This window comes from Merops nubicus, unplaced genomic scaffold (assembly GCF_000691845.1).
Source record: "Merops nubicus isolate BGI_N331 unplaced genomic scaffold, ASM69184v1 scaffold19259, whole genome shotgun sequence".
Classification (NCBI taxonomy): Eukaryota; Metazoa; Chordata; class Aves; order Coraciiformes; family Meropidae; genus Merops; species Merops nubicus.
Genome location: NW_008631893.1, coordinates 10,230 through 26,220, shown reverse-complemented (window position 1 = coordinate 26,220; position 15,991 = coordinate 10,230). Strand labels below are relative to the sequence as shown.

The following is a 15,991-nucleotide window of genomic DNA, read 5'->3' as shown; positions in this document are numbered from 1 at the left end:
GACCCCGACAGCCAAGCTCCCCAGCTGCTGACAGGCTGCTGCAGAGGGATTAGATGGGGAATGATGCAAGCAAAACAGAGCCCAAACAGCCTCCAGGCAAAGGAGTGAATGCCAGCTGGGTTTAACTGGCATTAAAAATAAATAAATAATACTTTCCAAGACGTTTCCACCTAGAAGCATTAAAATAATAGGGCAGAAGCCGCCGCATGTGGGACAGCAGCTCTCCAGCAGATGATTTGCTGCATAGCTATTTTTGCTTAGCTGTGATTAACTGATCTTGCCACAAAAAAAGAAAAAAAAAAAAAAAGGAAAAAAACCCAGCCATATCCTAGACAAAGATCTGGGCTGGGGAAACTGGATTCAGCTGCTCCTTAAGGCACGTTCCTTCCCTCCCGGAGCTGCTGACGGGCAGAAGCAGCTCCTGCCTGGCAAAGGGGCAAAGGCACAGCACGGAGCAAGTGGTGAGGAGAGGGGACCCCTCCTGCTGCTCCCCCAGGGCTCCCTCTCCTGCTGCCCGGGCTGTCTGTGGAGTGCTGCCCGGTGATGCTGAGGATGCTGGTGCAGGAGCATGCTCACTCCGGCCGGCACCCCGCGGAGGGGTGGTGAAGGCTCGGGCTGCTTGGGGCTGGGGAGAAGGTGCCTGGAGAGGGGAATTGGGCAGAGCGTTGTCAGTAGAAAATGGTGGCACCTAACCCTTAGAAAAACTGCTTTGCTTCGGGCAGAAAATTGGGCAGCTGGGAGCTCGCCGCGTTTGGGGAGGAGGATTTACAGGAGAGGCTGGGAGGGAGTGAATCGAGCATCTTTTGGGGGGGGTAAGAAAGGCCCTTTCTGCACCTCTGACTTCTGAATGGCATTTCTGAACCGAGCCCCAGCAGCAGGGAGCAGCGTGCCTGGCTGCAGCACGTCCTCCAGCACAGCTGGGGCTCCCCCTCCTCCTTTGGATGCTAGATGGCCAAGTTGTGCCAGGCGCCAGCTCCCAGGCAGATAAACAACCAGGCAGGCCCTGCCAGGGACAAAAGCAGAAGGGAGGAGGAGAGGCTGGAGGGGGGCAGAGGGATCTCTGACTGCTCAGGGAGATTGTGGCAGCCCACGGGCTCCGGGTGCCGCACGAACGAGCAGGAGCCTTTGATCAGGTCTCCAACTTTCATAAATATACAGCAACCAGCTCGGAGAGGATTATGCCTTAATCTAAATATTTATAGGGTTTAATTTGGCGGGTGGCTGTGGTGGCGTGGCAGCAGGAAGAGGAGCCTTTGCAGGGCAGAGCTAGGCTGTGTCCTCCTGCACACTCGGAGGTGCTGATCCCCAGCCTCTCCCTCCCCTCGCTGGAGTATGATGCCAGCAGGACACCAGCCCCAGCCCCATTCCCACAGCACTGCCTTAAATCTGGTGGGGTGTCCCCCCTGTTTTGCCCCAGGATTGTCCCAACGCCCAGGATGGAGCTGGAGCCCTGAGCTCTTCCCCCTGTAGAGGGGGAGCTTCTAGCAAGGGGCAGGTGAGATGCTCAGAAGGTCCCTTTAAGACAGACCTTGGACAGCAGGAACTTCTCGTGGGGTTGCTGAGGTTTGCTCGTGTTGCATGAGAAGTTTCAAACCCATTTTATGCCAGGGGACAGGCACAAGTCCCAGCTCAAATTAAGGGGAAAAGTGTCCAGAAAGTGTCTAGCTCAGAGTGGGCACTGTGCATTCCTCACTGCCCTCCTGGGGGCCAGATTCTGACTTCACTTACCCCAGTATGGCTCAGGAGCAACTTCAGCAACTTCCAAAGGGTGACAGCCACATAAGGACATTTGGCATTAGCATCTGTAGAGGAAAGGCAACTTTTAAATCAATTGATCAATAATTATAATAAATTTAGCAATAATAATTGATAAATTAAATCTATTTAAATCAAGGTGATTTATACCAAGAGGGTGCAGGAGCCAGGCACAAGGAGCTGCAAGTCCTGACCTCTGCCATGGACCCCCCAGGAGATAAAAAGGGGTAACATGGAGAATGTGAGGATGTTACCAGGCTCTTCTGGGGACAAGATTTGTTCCTGTGGCCCTCCTGGCTGGATTTTCCAGCCTCTTGGCTGATGGCAGCACGAGGGATGTACTGGGGGTGAGTGCAGGGACAGTTTGGAGGTTACTGGGGATGGCACATTACTCCAGTAAGAAATCTCAGCTGCTGGGCTGCTCAGGGGCAAATCACTGGAGGGCATCCCTCAGGCTGAGCTCACAGACACAAGGCAGAGAGCAGAGCACACACAGGGTTCCATGTTGTCCCCTGATGTCCCCAGTTCTCTCCATTGTCTGCCATGGAGTGACCTTCTCCTGAGCATCACCTTTTATCTCCTGTCTTTTTGCCTCTGCATCTTGGCTCACGTGCAGACCTCTCCCAGAAGAGACAGGGATGGAGTCGCTGGGCAGCCCTACAGAAGATGAGAACACATCCTGTAAGTACCAGCCTGCCTGGGCAGGAGCTCAAAGGAAACCCACCCATGGGAACAGCAGCTTGCAGTTAGGGTGGAAGCCAGTTCCCTTGGAGTATCCACAAAAATTCCCCTGTGGGAGAGAAAACCAGCAGAGATCTGAATTTGCTAAGCTGCCACAAGAAGCTGGGGGAGGAAAGAGGAATCTGTGTGGGCACCTCTATCCCACCATCCCTGCAGGTGCCAGGACCTGCCCACTATGACCCACCACCCTTAGCTTGCAGGAGCATAGCCTGAAATGTGCCTAATGACAGCAGCAGCTCTTGCACTAAGGAGGCAGGACAAGGACAACCTGTCAGTTATTTTCCTTTTAACTCCAGCTCCCCCAAATACATTAAACTTTAATGGGGCTCATCGTAAGAGGAAGACACTTGTTGCACCTGAAATCAACATTTCCCTGGACCAGAGTGAAGGCTCCATTCTCTCTGATGACTTCTTGGACACCCCAGATGACCTGGACATCAATGTGGATGATATTGAAACTCCTGATGAGACCGATTCCCTCGAATTCCTAGGGAATGGGAATGAACTGGAATGGGAAGGTAAAAGGCTGCTTTGGGGTGAATGTCTGCAGGGGTGGGGTGGTTTTTAGCCTTGTTTTAACTACTTTTGGCACCACTCACCTTCAGCAGCTGAGGACTGACTTCCCCAGCAGTAAAGGAGAGCACAGACAGTCAAGCCCCATCCTCCACACAGCATCTGCCCTGCCAGGACCCCAGCTATAGCTCAGGAGGCTCAGTGCTGCTATCTCAGTGTGGACAGAAGTAGTTCAGGGACTTGCAAACACCAGTCTGGCTGAAATTCAGGGTAAGGCAGAAGGCTGCGGACACACATTCCCTTCCAGCTGCAGCTGGGTCACCACACCAGGCTGTGTGTGAAGCACAGCAGAAGGTGCTGCCTGCTTGGCTCTGCCAGTAGAGCTGTCAGGTGAGCACTCAAGGATCTTGATAGCACAGTCTTGGCTAACCTGGCTGATTCTGACTGAGTCAGGCTCACACAGGCAGCTCTGCCAGAAGACAACCAGCCCAGCTGGGGCCCTCTTCAGCCAGTACACACGGATCTGAAGGAGGATCCAGTGAAAAGCTTGGTGCCCACACTGTGGCTGCAGGTTCTATAAGCAGCATGAGATGTTAAGCTTGTTTCCATTACAGTCTGACAGTGGAGAAAGATTACAAAGAACCACAAACTCACACAGATCAAAGCTGCAGGTGAAATGGGTCATCCTCTATCTGCGGTTGCCGTTGCCTCCCCCTGCACACCACAGCTCTTGCAGAGCCTCTTCATACGTTCTATGAAAGGCAGAAATGTTTGTCCCTTTTCCAGATGACACTCCTGTAGCCACAGCCAAGAACATGCCTGGGGAGAGCGCGGATCTGTTTGGGGATGGGGGGACAGAGGATGGGAGTGCTGCCAACGGCCGGCTCTGGAGAACCGTCATCATCGGCGAGCAGGAGCACCGCATCGACCTCCAGATGATCAAACCCTACATGAGAGTGGTGACACATGGAGGTGAGCCCGAGGGAGCCTGCCTCCTGGCTGGGTGGGTGTCCTTCAGTCCATCTCTGTCCAGCTGGAGGGGATGCCATCACTGAGGGGTTTGAGGGAAAAATTGTTACTCGTTTGATATCGCTACGGGGCAGACAGGCCCAAAACGACTCAGCTCATGGTAAAAAACATACAGCTGCCAGAGTAGTCTTTCAATAAATCAAAGCAGAGCTAAAGCTGACTCTGAGCAAGACCCAAGGCACCCCGACCCTGAGCCCTGGGTGTGGGCAGCATCACCAGGACTGCAGGCACTCTAATCCCTCCGTAGCTCAGTCCTGAGTGGTTCCTGGGGGCACAGCCAAAGGCTATCCACAGTTAGTGGCCATTTCTAACCCTGAGGAAAGCCAAGCAGTGAGCCAGGGCAAAGCTCTCAGCCCTGTGCTTTGACACACACAAACTCCTTCCCTGAACCCTACAAGCCTGTTATAGACAAAGCCAGGATCAGAGGCAAATCTGAGCATGAAAGAGGTCTTTAAGAGAGACAAACACTTACCTACAGAGGCACAAAACGAGCCCAGACCCAAATTTGGCAACACATCTTTGCTGCTATTCTTCCTTCCACTCTTGCACACCCCCCTGGGGAGAGCTGCTGATGCCTCCTGTGTCTTTCTTGCCCAGGATACTATGGGGAAGGTCTCAATGCCATCATTGTCTTTGCTGCCTGCTATCTCCCGGACAGTAACCTGGCTGATTACCACTACATCATGGAGAACCTCTTCCTGTAAGTGCCTAGTCTGGGTCTGTGAGGTACAAGAGGGCAAGGAAGGTATCTGGGGCTCTGGGGAAACAGTTTCTTTGTATTCGTTGCTGGAAATAGTTTGAATCCAGGCCAAATGTACCCAGTGTGCAGCTGCAGGCTGGGGTGAGCATCACTGGGTGAGACACTGGCCACAGCATTTGCATCCGAGTCCAGTGAGTCAAAGCACTCAAACATTCAGTGTTAATGATGCCAGTGATGGACTGGCAGCCAGGCTGGAGCATATGCATGCAATGCTGAGCAGCCAGGAGCTGCTGCTGCTGGGCAGAATGGTGCAGGGATGTCCATCACTGGATGCACCATGCTGACAAGCACCATCAATCCCTGAGAATTCCCCTGAGGCATCCCGCAGAGGTGCCAGGAGAATCCGAAACCTATTCCAAGATCTACAAAGAAAGGGCCTGGAAGCCTTTTGGGATGACACACAAACACCCGAAAAATCCTCATGGGAACTTTTCTGAGTGTCATGCCCCTGTTGCTTTTGATCACCACCCCACAGATACGTGATCAGCAGCCTGGAGCTGCTGGTGGCTGAGGACTATATGATCGTGTACCTCAATGGAGCCACGCCCCGGAGGAGGATGCCAGGGCTGGGCTGGCTGAAGAAATGCTATCAGATGATAGACAGAAGGTGAGAAACCTGTTGGTGTTGCCTCTTCATTCTCCCCAGTCCTCTTGCCACATCTCTTCCAGTTTTTTCCTCACAGAATTCCCATCCCCCTTCCTCAATCCCCAGATTCCATAATATTTCCCTCTGTCACAGCATTCTGACTTACTCCAGGTCCTCTTCATCCCTTCTCCCTCCTTCCCTCACAAGCATCTTCACAGAGATCAGGCCAATAGGGCACCCAAGCAAAGCAGTGCTCCCACAGCCTGCTGGCTCTGAGCTTAGCCCAGGGTCCTGGGTTAAGGGCCACGGGCAGGACTTTTGTCTGGAGACATCCACGTGAGGCCAGTTACACTTAGTAGTGCCCTGACATGTTACAGGCCTTTGACCATGACTTTCTGTCCCCTGGTGTTTCCACAGGCTGAGGAAAAACCTCAAAGCACTGATAATTGTGCACCCTTCGTGGTTCATCAGGACAGTGCTGGCTATATCCAGACCCTTCATCAGGTAAAGAGAACATGCTCTTAAGCTCAGCTTGAAATGAGACTGTTCATCATTTGTCCTCCATCTCTCTGGTACTTGACATGTTACAGGCCTTTGACCATGACTTTCTGTCCCCTGGTGTTTCCACAGGCTGAGGAAAAACCTCAAAGCACTGATAATTGTGCACCCTTCGTGGTTTATCAGGACAGTGCTGGCTATATCCAGACCCTTCATCAGGTAAACAGATCATGCTCTTAAGCTCAGCTTTAAATGAGGTGAAACTGTTCATCATTTGTCCTACATCTCCCTGGTACTTCCAAGGACAACTTTAGAGGTGGCTTTAGGAGATCCTGGTGGTCTGATGCAGGTCAAGGTTTGTCCAGTGGTAGCACATAAAGGTTCTCTGGGAAGTGCAGGAAGGGTGGTCCTCTCCCCCTCCCACAGGTACTGAGAGGTGGGGGTCAAAGCAAAGTGAGGTACAGTAATCATCTGGCATCTCACCACGTTTTTTAGTCATCAGCATGTTAGCATTGGAAGGAGACAGCTACACTCAGACTGCAGTGGAGACAGAGAAGCAGAAAATTCTGACTTGCTAAGGAGAGAACATCAAAACAAGACCTTAAGCACCCATTCTTTCTCTCTCTCTGCCAGTGTGAAGTTTATCAATAAGATCCAGTATGTTCACAGTCTGGAGGAACTGGAGCATCTTATCCCAATGGAGCACGTACAGATTCCAGACTGTGTCTTGCAGTGAGTATCTGAGGAAGCCTGGGGCACATGTAACTCAGAGGAGGCTCAGGATGAAGTCCCATGTGGCAGGGTATGGTGCTGAGTCAAAGCCCAGGTACTGGAAACACAGAGCCTGGGGCAAACTTTGGCTGATTCACACACTGGTGCCAAGCAGGGGCCTGCTCACTGGGCTGGTTTGCAGTTTCTGACACCTTCTGAGCAAACAACTAAAAGAGGAATAAAAGTGACTGGGTAACATTTAAATAATGTTTCCTGTTTGTTGCAGATATGAAGAAGAGAGGATCAAGGCCAGAAAAGAAAGGTAAGAAGTCTTTTGGGTGGGGTGAGGGGGTGGAGGGTGGTTTCAGATTCTTGGGATGTTGTTGCTTTCTCTCATTATTATTTGTGTTATAACCATTCAATTCTGTGTCCTCCTACCCTGATATCCCACCCAGCCTACTCTTATCTTCTACTGATTTTTCTCAAAATAAGGAAAAGCTGCAAGAGGGAGAAAAACCTTGATTAAAAGGTTATTTACCCATAGTATTGTTCCTCTAAATCCCACAAGTGCCCACATCTGCACATGCACCATATGAGCTAGCCAAGGTCACCAGAAATCACTCTGTACAAGAACTGGGCACATTTTCCCCATATGATGATGCAAACTGACACTGAAGGGAGAGGTAGCACTTGTTTTAAAACCACTTCATTCTGCTAGAGTGGCATGAAAAGGGTCAGGAGTTTACCATGTGCTTTGTTTCATTTTCTAGCCCAGTTCCATCACTAGTGATTTGAGTTAGAAGTACTGGCCATAAACAGGGCTAAGAACTACCAAAAATGGCAGTCACAGAGAGAGAAACAGTCACCTGGGGCAGCACGAGAGCCATGGGCTGAGATCACACCTCCTCGTGATGGTGAACTGGGTGGGAGATGCCAGTTTGGGGAGATCCAGTTCATTAGCTGCTGGGAAGTGAGTTGTCCAGCCCAAATCAGTCAGCTGCCTCCCTCGAGGGCCAGCAGAGGCATCCTGAGAGCATGGGGATTATCAAGGCTGCATGTCACAGGGACAAGAAGCTAATAGTTATTTCTGATCAGACTTGTAACCTCTGTCTGAGCTCCAGCTCTCTCCCCAGGAAGGCTTTAGACACTCTATCCTTTCACACCCCTCGCCCCTGGATGAGAGATTTCAAATGTGATTTGTGTTTACAGGGCAGAAGAGAAACAAGACATGGCTGAGAAGGAAAGGTAACTACTCTTTGTTATTTGGCCTTCACTTCTAAGACAGCTTAAACAGTCTCTGGGGAGGAGAACAGCACTGTTGGGATCATGGCTTGTTCCTGGCTTGCTCTGGAGCTGGGTATGTGCAAATTTGATAGGACAAGAGGAAGTGTGTCCAAAGAAAAGCAATGATGGTGGTGAGGAGTCTAGAGCCCAAGTGTGGTGGGGAGCAGCTGAGGGAGCTGGGGGTGCTGAGCCTGGAGCAAAGGAGGCTCAGGGGAGACCTTCTGGCTCTGCACAGCTCCTGACAGGAGCCTGGAGCCAGGGGGGGGTCGGGCTCTGCTCCCAAGGGACAAGGGACAGGACAAGAGGAAACAGCCTCAAGTTGCCCCAGGGGAGGTTGAGGTTGTCCCTGAGGAACAATTTCTTGCCCTGGAGGGTTGCCCAGGGCTGTGCCAGGCTGCCCAGGGCAGTGGTGGAGTCCCCACCCCTGGAGGGGTTTCCAGGCCGTGGAGGTGTGGTGTGAGGAACACGAGTTAGTCAGGACCTGGCAGTGCTGGGGGCACAGCAGCACTTGATAATCTGAAAGGTCTCTTCCAATCTAAACTATTCTATGATTCTATTGCTTGGTAGCCCCTGGGCAGCCAGGCTTTGCACTCTCAGGAGGTGTTTGGACCCAACAGGACATTTCTAAAGTGTCTAAAACCTCTCCTCTCCTTAACAGCTCCCCATAGAACCACAGAATCACCCTGGGTGATGATCCTAGATATCCTTTCCAAGCCCAACCTTCCTCCTAACATTCCCCTAACCACTAGACCCATCACTTTGGTGATGTCATGGACCTTCACCTATGTGAATGGGTTCCTGACACTGCTTTCTACCTCTCTAATGAACCCATTTGGTCACGGACCAGCGCCAGAGGTGCCATGGACCATTCTCCTGACATTCAGCTGTAGCATTTGCATGCTGGTGCCATGCAGAGGCCCAAGTGCTGCTGCCAGGCACAGCTCAGCTGTGGGCAAAGGGAAGGCATGAGGCTGTAACTTTAGAAGGGAAGGAAAATTCTAGGGAGGTTTCGAAGACAGTGTCAAAATCCTCTGCCAGAATAATTTGGTCTGGTTTTGGCTCTGCTTCAGAGTGCTCTAGTCTCTCTTTTTTTTTTATTCTATCTAATTAGCTACTGAAGGGAACAGTGCATACTTCTGCTATTTTATTTCCAGAGTAAAAGGAGCTTTCATCAAAATTGCCAAAGTCCATCGACGAGGCTGAATTGTTCCAAGAAATAAATGGGAGCTGAGGGCCAAAAGGGAGGGTGATTGGTTTGTGGTGGAGGTTCACTTATGTTTTGCTGGTTCTCTTCCAAGCAGGCCTGTGCCCCCAGCAGAGGATCAAGAAACCAGGTTTGCTTCATCCCTCACTCTCTTGATGTGATAGATTTTACCATGTTTGCAATCCTCTCACAGGGAAAGCAGGACAGGGTCAGATCCAGGACCTCTGTAGCCCAGGGCCACTCACTGAGCACAAAAGAGGCATTTTGCAGCAGTGGTACAGAACCAGGAAGCTGTTGACACCTTCACCCTGACCCAATACAGGTGCAGTTTGCCCCAAAGCAAGGACTGGTCACAGCTGCAGCTGCTGTGGGAGCACTGGGGAAAATTTGCCACGTGGTGAAGGTGTGCACATGGGCATTTACTGCAGAGCCACCCTCCAGCACCCTGCAGTGACTTTCTCATGGTCCTGCACACTCAGGAAAAGTCCCCAGAGAAGAAGAACTCCCATTAAAGCTCTGAATGACATCAGCTTGGGCCCTTTTGTAGAGGATTACACCCAAACCCACTGATATTTTTCAACATAATGGGTATAACAATTTTTACTACACTCTGCTTTCTAAAAATAACTCTGTCTTTCTGTTCCTTCCCAGTATGTCATGAATCAGAGTAGAGTGGAATGAATGGAGCAGAAGAATGACGCAGCCTGGCAGTCACCCACACAAATGACCTTTTGGTATAAGACCTCTTCACCATCTTATTCCCAGTCCTGTAAGATCACGGAGCCTGCCTCCCCTCTCTCCAAGATGCAAAGTCCTTTAAAGTGTTTTTTTCAAAATGTTTTCCTTTCAAAAAAACAAAATCAAAACAAGCCAAGAATAGCACTTTGCAGGAGAGGTTCCAGTGTGTTTCAATAAGGATCTGTGGAGAGCTACTCAGCAGTGCAGAGAGATACCACGTTTCCTCTTAGTGAGAGCATCCTGTAGTTCATTAGCTACCAGCCCAGAAAGAGATATATTTTTTGTTTAAATTATAAACCCTTCCCCTAACTTGCTGCTGGCCAGCACTGAGGCATTTTGCTTTAAACTGCACACCCAGTTTCCTCCATGCAGATGTTACAGGAGCTATTGCCCCAGGGAATGACTAACCCAGCAATGAAGAGAGTGCATTTGCCTCCTTTCTACAGCCAGTCCATGTTTCCTCCTGAGGATACCAAGTGCCCACTGGTCTAGGCACCTCTCCCAGCCTTGACCTCCCCAATTCATTGCCAGTTCCTTTTATTAACTCACACCAAACCAGCCCTACGAGTAAATGCCAGGGGTTTTCCTGGTTCTGTCTCAGTTTGTAAGGCACTCTGCTAACTCTCCAGGAGAGTCACACGTGGCACAGCAGCCTCCACAGAACCTTCCTATGAGCATTTTCTCACACCCCCCAAACAGGTCTGGTTTTCAGAAGGAGCCTTATGGACAGGAAAGCTTTCCCACCTTGTCTTTGTATTGATTTCATGACACTGGACAATCATTCCCTAGAATACCTCCTATGGCAGAGACAAGCTGCTAAATGTTTGAAATGTCCTACCTGCCATGCCTGGGTGAGGAGGGTCTCCTCTCTGAACAGTCTTGCCTGGGAAGAGTCCAGGTGGAGAATGCTGCTGATGTAGAGGCAGGACACTGTGTCTGGGTTCAGCTTCTCAGCCAGGAGATGCAGACGTGACGTTGAGACTCTGGAAATGGGAAGTTTGGACTCATGAGGATTCTGTGAGCAAAGGAGGGAAGAAAATTTAAGGAACGACCATTTGGCCAAAATTATTTGGGAACTCCTGACTTCACCAGAGCCAGCTTACACAAACTGTCTCACATTCACCAGGTAAAACCCCTTGGCAGACAACAGCAGAGGAAGAATTACCTGCAGATCTCACCACTTGGGGAATATTTTCAGGCTGGCAACCCCAACCCATGGCTATTTGAAACTGCCATGACTTCACTCTGCTCCAAAATCCTCTGCAGGACAATTCTGTCCAAGCAAGAGTTTCCTCAACACAGGGATGTCTCTGAATATATAATGCTTCTCTTTTTTTCCCTTTCAGTGAATAAAACCACTACAGATGAGATTTTTCTCTTCCTGAATGCTACAAAGGAGCACCCAATATGCTTTCAAATGTTACTTCCCATTTGATAGATGTTTTTCTCAAGCCTTTCCATCACAGATGTATTTACCCAATATCTCTTTGCATGAGAGGGAGAGCACTGCATCCACAGTGCTCACCCTAGAAGCTGAAGATGGTAAAAACTCCATTTTCAGCCTCACTGGCATGTTAATAATGAGCACCAAGCATCAGCCTCCAGGGCTTTCTAGAAATTTCATATGAGCCATTTATTGAAAAAGTAAATTCTGTGCTGCCAGGGCAAACCAGCACGTTGGGGTTTTTGAGTTTAGGTTTAATGCCAATAGCACCTCCCCACAAAAGCCATTCAGTGCCAAGCTTCCCAAGCAGGCAGCAGGTATCTGTGTAAGACAGAAGCCAGTCAGAACTTTCCAGGCATCAAGGTGTTAACCCCATCTGTGGAGCTGGGTCTCCTTTCCCACACATGCTCTGTCAGATGGACTAAAACCCACTGAAATTAAGGAAGGATTCTCCTGATTGAATTAATTTTAGCTCAGATTAGGAACCACCACAGATCTCCATGTAAGAGTGTGTGAAGTCACTAAGTCCCATTGATAACAAACCTTGATTGTCCTTTTTTGAGACTGTTTTTATGCATTTAGATAAAAGTCATCTGCTCTGCCTTCCACAAAAGAATGCAATGCAGTTGGACACTGAAAGGGAAGTTTATTACTCTATAATGAACAAAACTGACAGAATATTTAATAACGTTTTAAAAGTACAACTCTAGAAACCTTTTTTGCATTGGTAGTTACTAAACACATCGGAGAAAAATGTTCACAGCATGATGAAAAATGATAAGAAACCTCAATTGCACGTAGTGTTGGGATCTGAGGAATCAGTCTGCTCCTGGATCTTAGCACCAACCATGGCAGAAGAATGTGGGGTTTGGTTGCTTTGGTTTTTTGGTGGTTTGCCAGAGAAAAGATACAAATATCTACATTTTCAGAAAAAAAAAACCCACCCTACAGAAAGTGCAGATCTGAAGATGAAACTTCATATTTTTGGAAGTCCTTCAGGGCAGGGGGAAGAGTTCAGCTCTGAAAAGGACAGATCCCCAATTTCCCTTCAAGATAGGAAGGCACTCGTTTGTTTGGGTACAAAAGCCCCTTTGTAACTTCTTTGAAAGAATTTTTCAAAAAGTGCACTTTCTGCTAGAGCACTCTGAGTAGGATGCACTAGATCTTAATTTTTAACAAAATGAGTGTATAAATGTTCTTATGTTCCTGGATGGACTGCTGGATGTCTGTATGTCTTTTCAACACAGAAAAGAACCTGCCACCCATAATGGATAAACTACAGCTAAATGTAAAAAGTGCATTTTTATAGCAACGAAATAAAAGAGCATTGAGCTCTTTCAGGCAGTGGTTTTAGATGCTGCTTGAAGCCAAAGTAGCTACAAATTCTTGGACAGAACCACAACCCATCAAGCTGGCAGTGTCCCTTTCCCCAGTCCAGAGCACCACATGGAAGTCTGATGTTGATAGAGCTGCAAAGGCTTCAGAGAAAACCAGATCTACGTGCTGTAATAAACCTACCCCCAAATATGCTGCGTTCACCCTCAGAAGAGCATTGCCACCAACTCAGATCCACCCCACAGGGGAGGTGAGAGATGGACAGCAGCTTTGGAGGACAGAGGATGACATCTGGGAGGCTGCAGACAAACAACAGAATTGCATTGGTGAGGAGTTGTCAACCAGCAGCTTAAACCCAAGGCCATACTTGCACAGAAGTCAAGCAGTGACAGCAGAGCAAGGAGAAATCTGAGGTGGATGAAGCCATTTTATCAATTTCTTTGCTATTTCCACAAAGAGAGCTGCTCTCAAAGCCTGTTTGTGAAAGCTGGGCTCTACACTTCCACTGGGGATGCAGTTTGTAAGAGAAACATGCTATACCAGCAAAACAAAATGTTGCTAGTCAAAGTGCATTTATATTAGGACTTTTACCAGTCTATACACACATGTTTCAAAAATAAAACGAAATAAATGACATCCTTTTTGGCAATACTGCTACACTGGTCAATGTTCCAGGCCTTGTTTCTGCCTCATAAAAACGCCTCCAAAGGATAAATATTTTGACTTCTGAATGCACTGTATTGTATCAAACAGCAGGTTATTACCAACAACCTTCTTCTGGTCTTGGATTCTACCTTTCCTGAGATATTTTAATGGTGAATCCACGTAGAGCCATACTTTAGATGCCAGAAAATAAATTACTTTATACCCATGACAGAATAGTCACAACAATCATGTTCTGCTTCCTCACAGCCTAATCAATGGCTGAACTTCAACACTACCCACAGCACCAGCCTAGAACCTGAAAAATCAGCTCCTCTCCTGCAGAGCTGGTGACAGAATAGGAAACACTTTCCCATCAGTTTGAGGTAGTCCCAGGACTTGGCCCAGCCCTGGGGAACACAGGTACTTGTCCCTGCCTTACCCAGCAACCATCAGATCTCCACAGTCAGAACTGGTTTGGTACATGCAGGAATCACCCAGATTTGGGACTGTCCAGTAATTTTCATTTTGATTCACAAGGAAGACACAGGAAATAAAACTGAGATGCTGCTGTATATTCACGTGGGGTGATTAATACAATTTCCTCTGTACAGTACTGTGTAAATGTGAGTGGATATTTAGAGCATACCTCATGGCAATTTTTCCATCTATTTTTTTCCAAAGATTATTTGCTTACAGATGTGCATCCACATGGAGGAGAAAACCTAAAAGGGATAAAGGTTTTCAGAACAACACATCCTCTCTTTTACATATCTAGGGATTTAAAAACAAAAGAGTTCATGACATGCTGGTGGCAATAAGCTCAGACTGGCCTGACAAGAAGTGAAAGTACAGGCAAAAATTGCTAGAAACACAAAAGCACATGTTTCCTCTTTTGTATTTCCATATTTACTGGCAGTCTAAAACACAGCATGCTACTGGTAAAGTGAATTTTAAAAAGTCACCATGACAATATGACATGATCTATCTCAGTTTTATTTTTTTTCCTTTGTAGCAGGCCCTTTTAACCCAAACCTCCATGTAAAAACGTGTGAACTGCCATTTTTCTAAAGTGTTTGTAATTAGGTGGTTTATGCTAGAAGACATAGATTGCTGTTAAGTATGTATTATTATTTTTGCTTTGTATTATTCCATAAGAATCTGTGGATATTCAATTAAAATGAGACTAATCCTTAAGCAAAAATGCATAGCCCTCTTTTTGTCAGTATCTTTTATTTAGGTTTTGGCTCCAGAGGGAAAATAGGATGAAAAATTTTGTCTGGATGCTCTTCCCTTGAAGAAAGCAACTCAAAGTCCTCCTTGGTGATTATGATGCTGCAAATTGACCCTCTCTGAATGTTTTACTAAAAGAGCAGATAACATGATTGGGAATTCAACTGTAAAAACAAACACACAAACAACACCCCAGCCCAAAGCTGCTTAAACAGGAAAAAATACCCCAAAGCCTTATACACAACTATTTACAGGAAAATGCCTGAGATGTCTAATCTGAGTGAGGTTTAGACAGGTTATTAACTTATTTCAGTTAATTGGTAGTGTGAATACAGAGGTCTAGCCCTATAACAAGCATTTCTGTGTTTATGCAGTGAAATCCCTCCTGCAGGAAATGCTTATTTGTTTAAATGAGGGCATATTTCTGCACATGGCTATATGAAAGCAGGTTTTTTTGTTCTGACTTTATTTTCACCCAAAACATTTTACCTCAATCCTGTTACCACTGACAACATTTTCTTCTGCTCATCCTCTCTGATTTCTTGTTAGTTTTCTAGACAAAAGTTTGTAGAAGGAATTGTAAATTAATAGTATAATAAATAATATGCTAAATATCAAATTAATAAATGAAATATTAAGTTTGTGTGGCCAATAACAACGTAGCAACCTGTTGTTCCAGGGGTGTGATGGGGATATGCTGCTGTCCCAGGGTTGCTTTTGCAGCACCTCTAATGCAGGCATGCGTTTTGGGGTTCTGAATCAAACACTTCTCAAGTATCTCACCCTCATCCTCACCTCATGGGGTGTCGTGGAGGAATAAGGTCACCCCTGACTAAAAAGGAGACAGAGTCTTGGCTGACTTGGGCCAAACCCCAGCTCTAAGCACAGAGAATGTGACCAGAGAAAGTTCAAAAGCTCCTTGTGTTCCAACTGCACCACACCACAAGAAATGGGATTAGCTGCTACCCTACCAAAGCAACAAGGGTTCCCCATCAGAAGATGAGATGTTTTCCTCAAAAGAAAACTTTAATTGCCCTTCACTGCAGTTTTCCATTAGCCTCATTAGATTCCCCTATTTCACTGATTGCAATTTGATATTATTTTCATTCAGCAGTCTTTAAAAGTTACAGCTATTCCCTAGAAGAGACTTTTCAAAAGAGCTCAGCAGTAAACTGGCTGCCCTTCAAAAACAGGAGGAGAGAGACACTCAGAAATCCCAGAATCTTGTAAACCTATTAAAATCACATCTTTAGTTCAAGAAATTTTGGCAGAAAAGGAGGGGGAAAATTAAAAATTACCTGTTTCCTGCTCTTGTCACCACTTAATTTACCTGTGCTCTGGTTTAAGTGCCTCTGCTCCAACCTCCCCCGTGCTCTGGCAATGCATGGCCAGTCCTGGGCTGCTCTGAAGCCACCAGCCAAGGCCTGGCAGGGGATGGAAGTGCTGGGACACTCACTTCACTTCTCTCCTCTTCACTGGACATGCAGCCTGGGTATATTTATAGTCCTTTTAGCCAAG

At 47.6% G+C, this 15,991-nt stretch overlaps 1 protein-coding gene across 1 annotated transcript in view; it reads left to right on the top strand.

Annotated features, from left to right (window-relative positions):
* The window catches only part of ATCAY (ataxia, cerebellar, Cayman type), a gene marked incomplete at its 3' end in the record, with an annotated part of 10,847 nt that extends 1,636 nt beyond the window's left edge, over positions 1-9,211 (top strand). The window contains exons 2-11 of the mRNA XM_008947755.1: positions 2,372-2,436; positions 2,793-3,014; positions 3,796-3,981; positions 4,636-4,738; positions 5,274-5,405; positions 5,802-5,888; positions 6,516-6,614; positions 6,880-6,915; positions 7,803-7,838; positions 9,176-9,211. Of these exons, the coding sequence (XP_008946003.1) occupies positions 2,372-2,436; positions 2,793-3,014; positions 3,796-3,981; positions 4,636-4,738; positions 5,274-5,405; positions 5,802-5,888; positions 6,516-6,614; positions 6,880-6,915; positions 7,803-7,838; positions 9,176-9,211 (1,002 nt within the window). The remainder of the gene's footprint in view (positions 1-2,371; positions 2,437-2,792; positions 3,015-3,795; positions 3,982-4,635; positions 4,739-5,273; positions 5,406-5,801; positions 5,889-6,515; positions 6,615-6,879; positions 6,916-7,802; positions 7,839-9,175) is intronic.
* Positions 9,212-15,991: the final 6,780 nt, after the last annotated feature.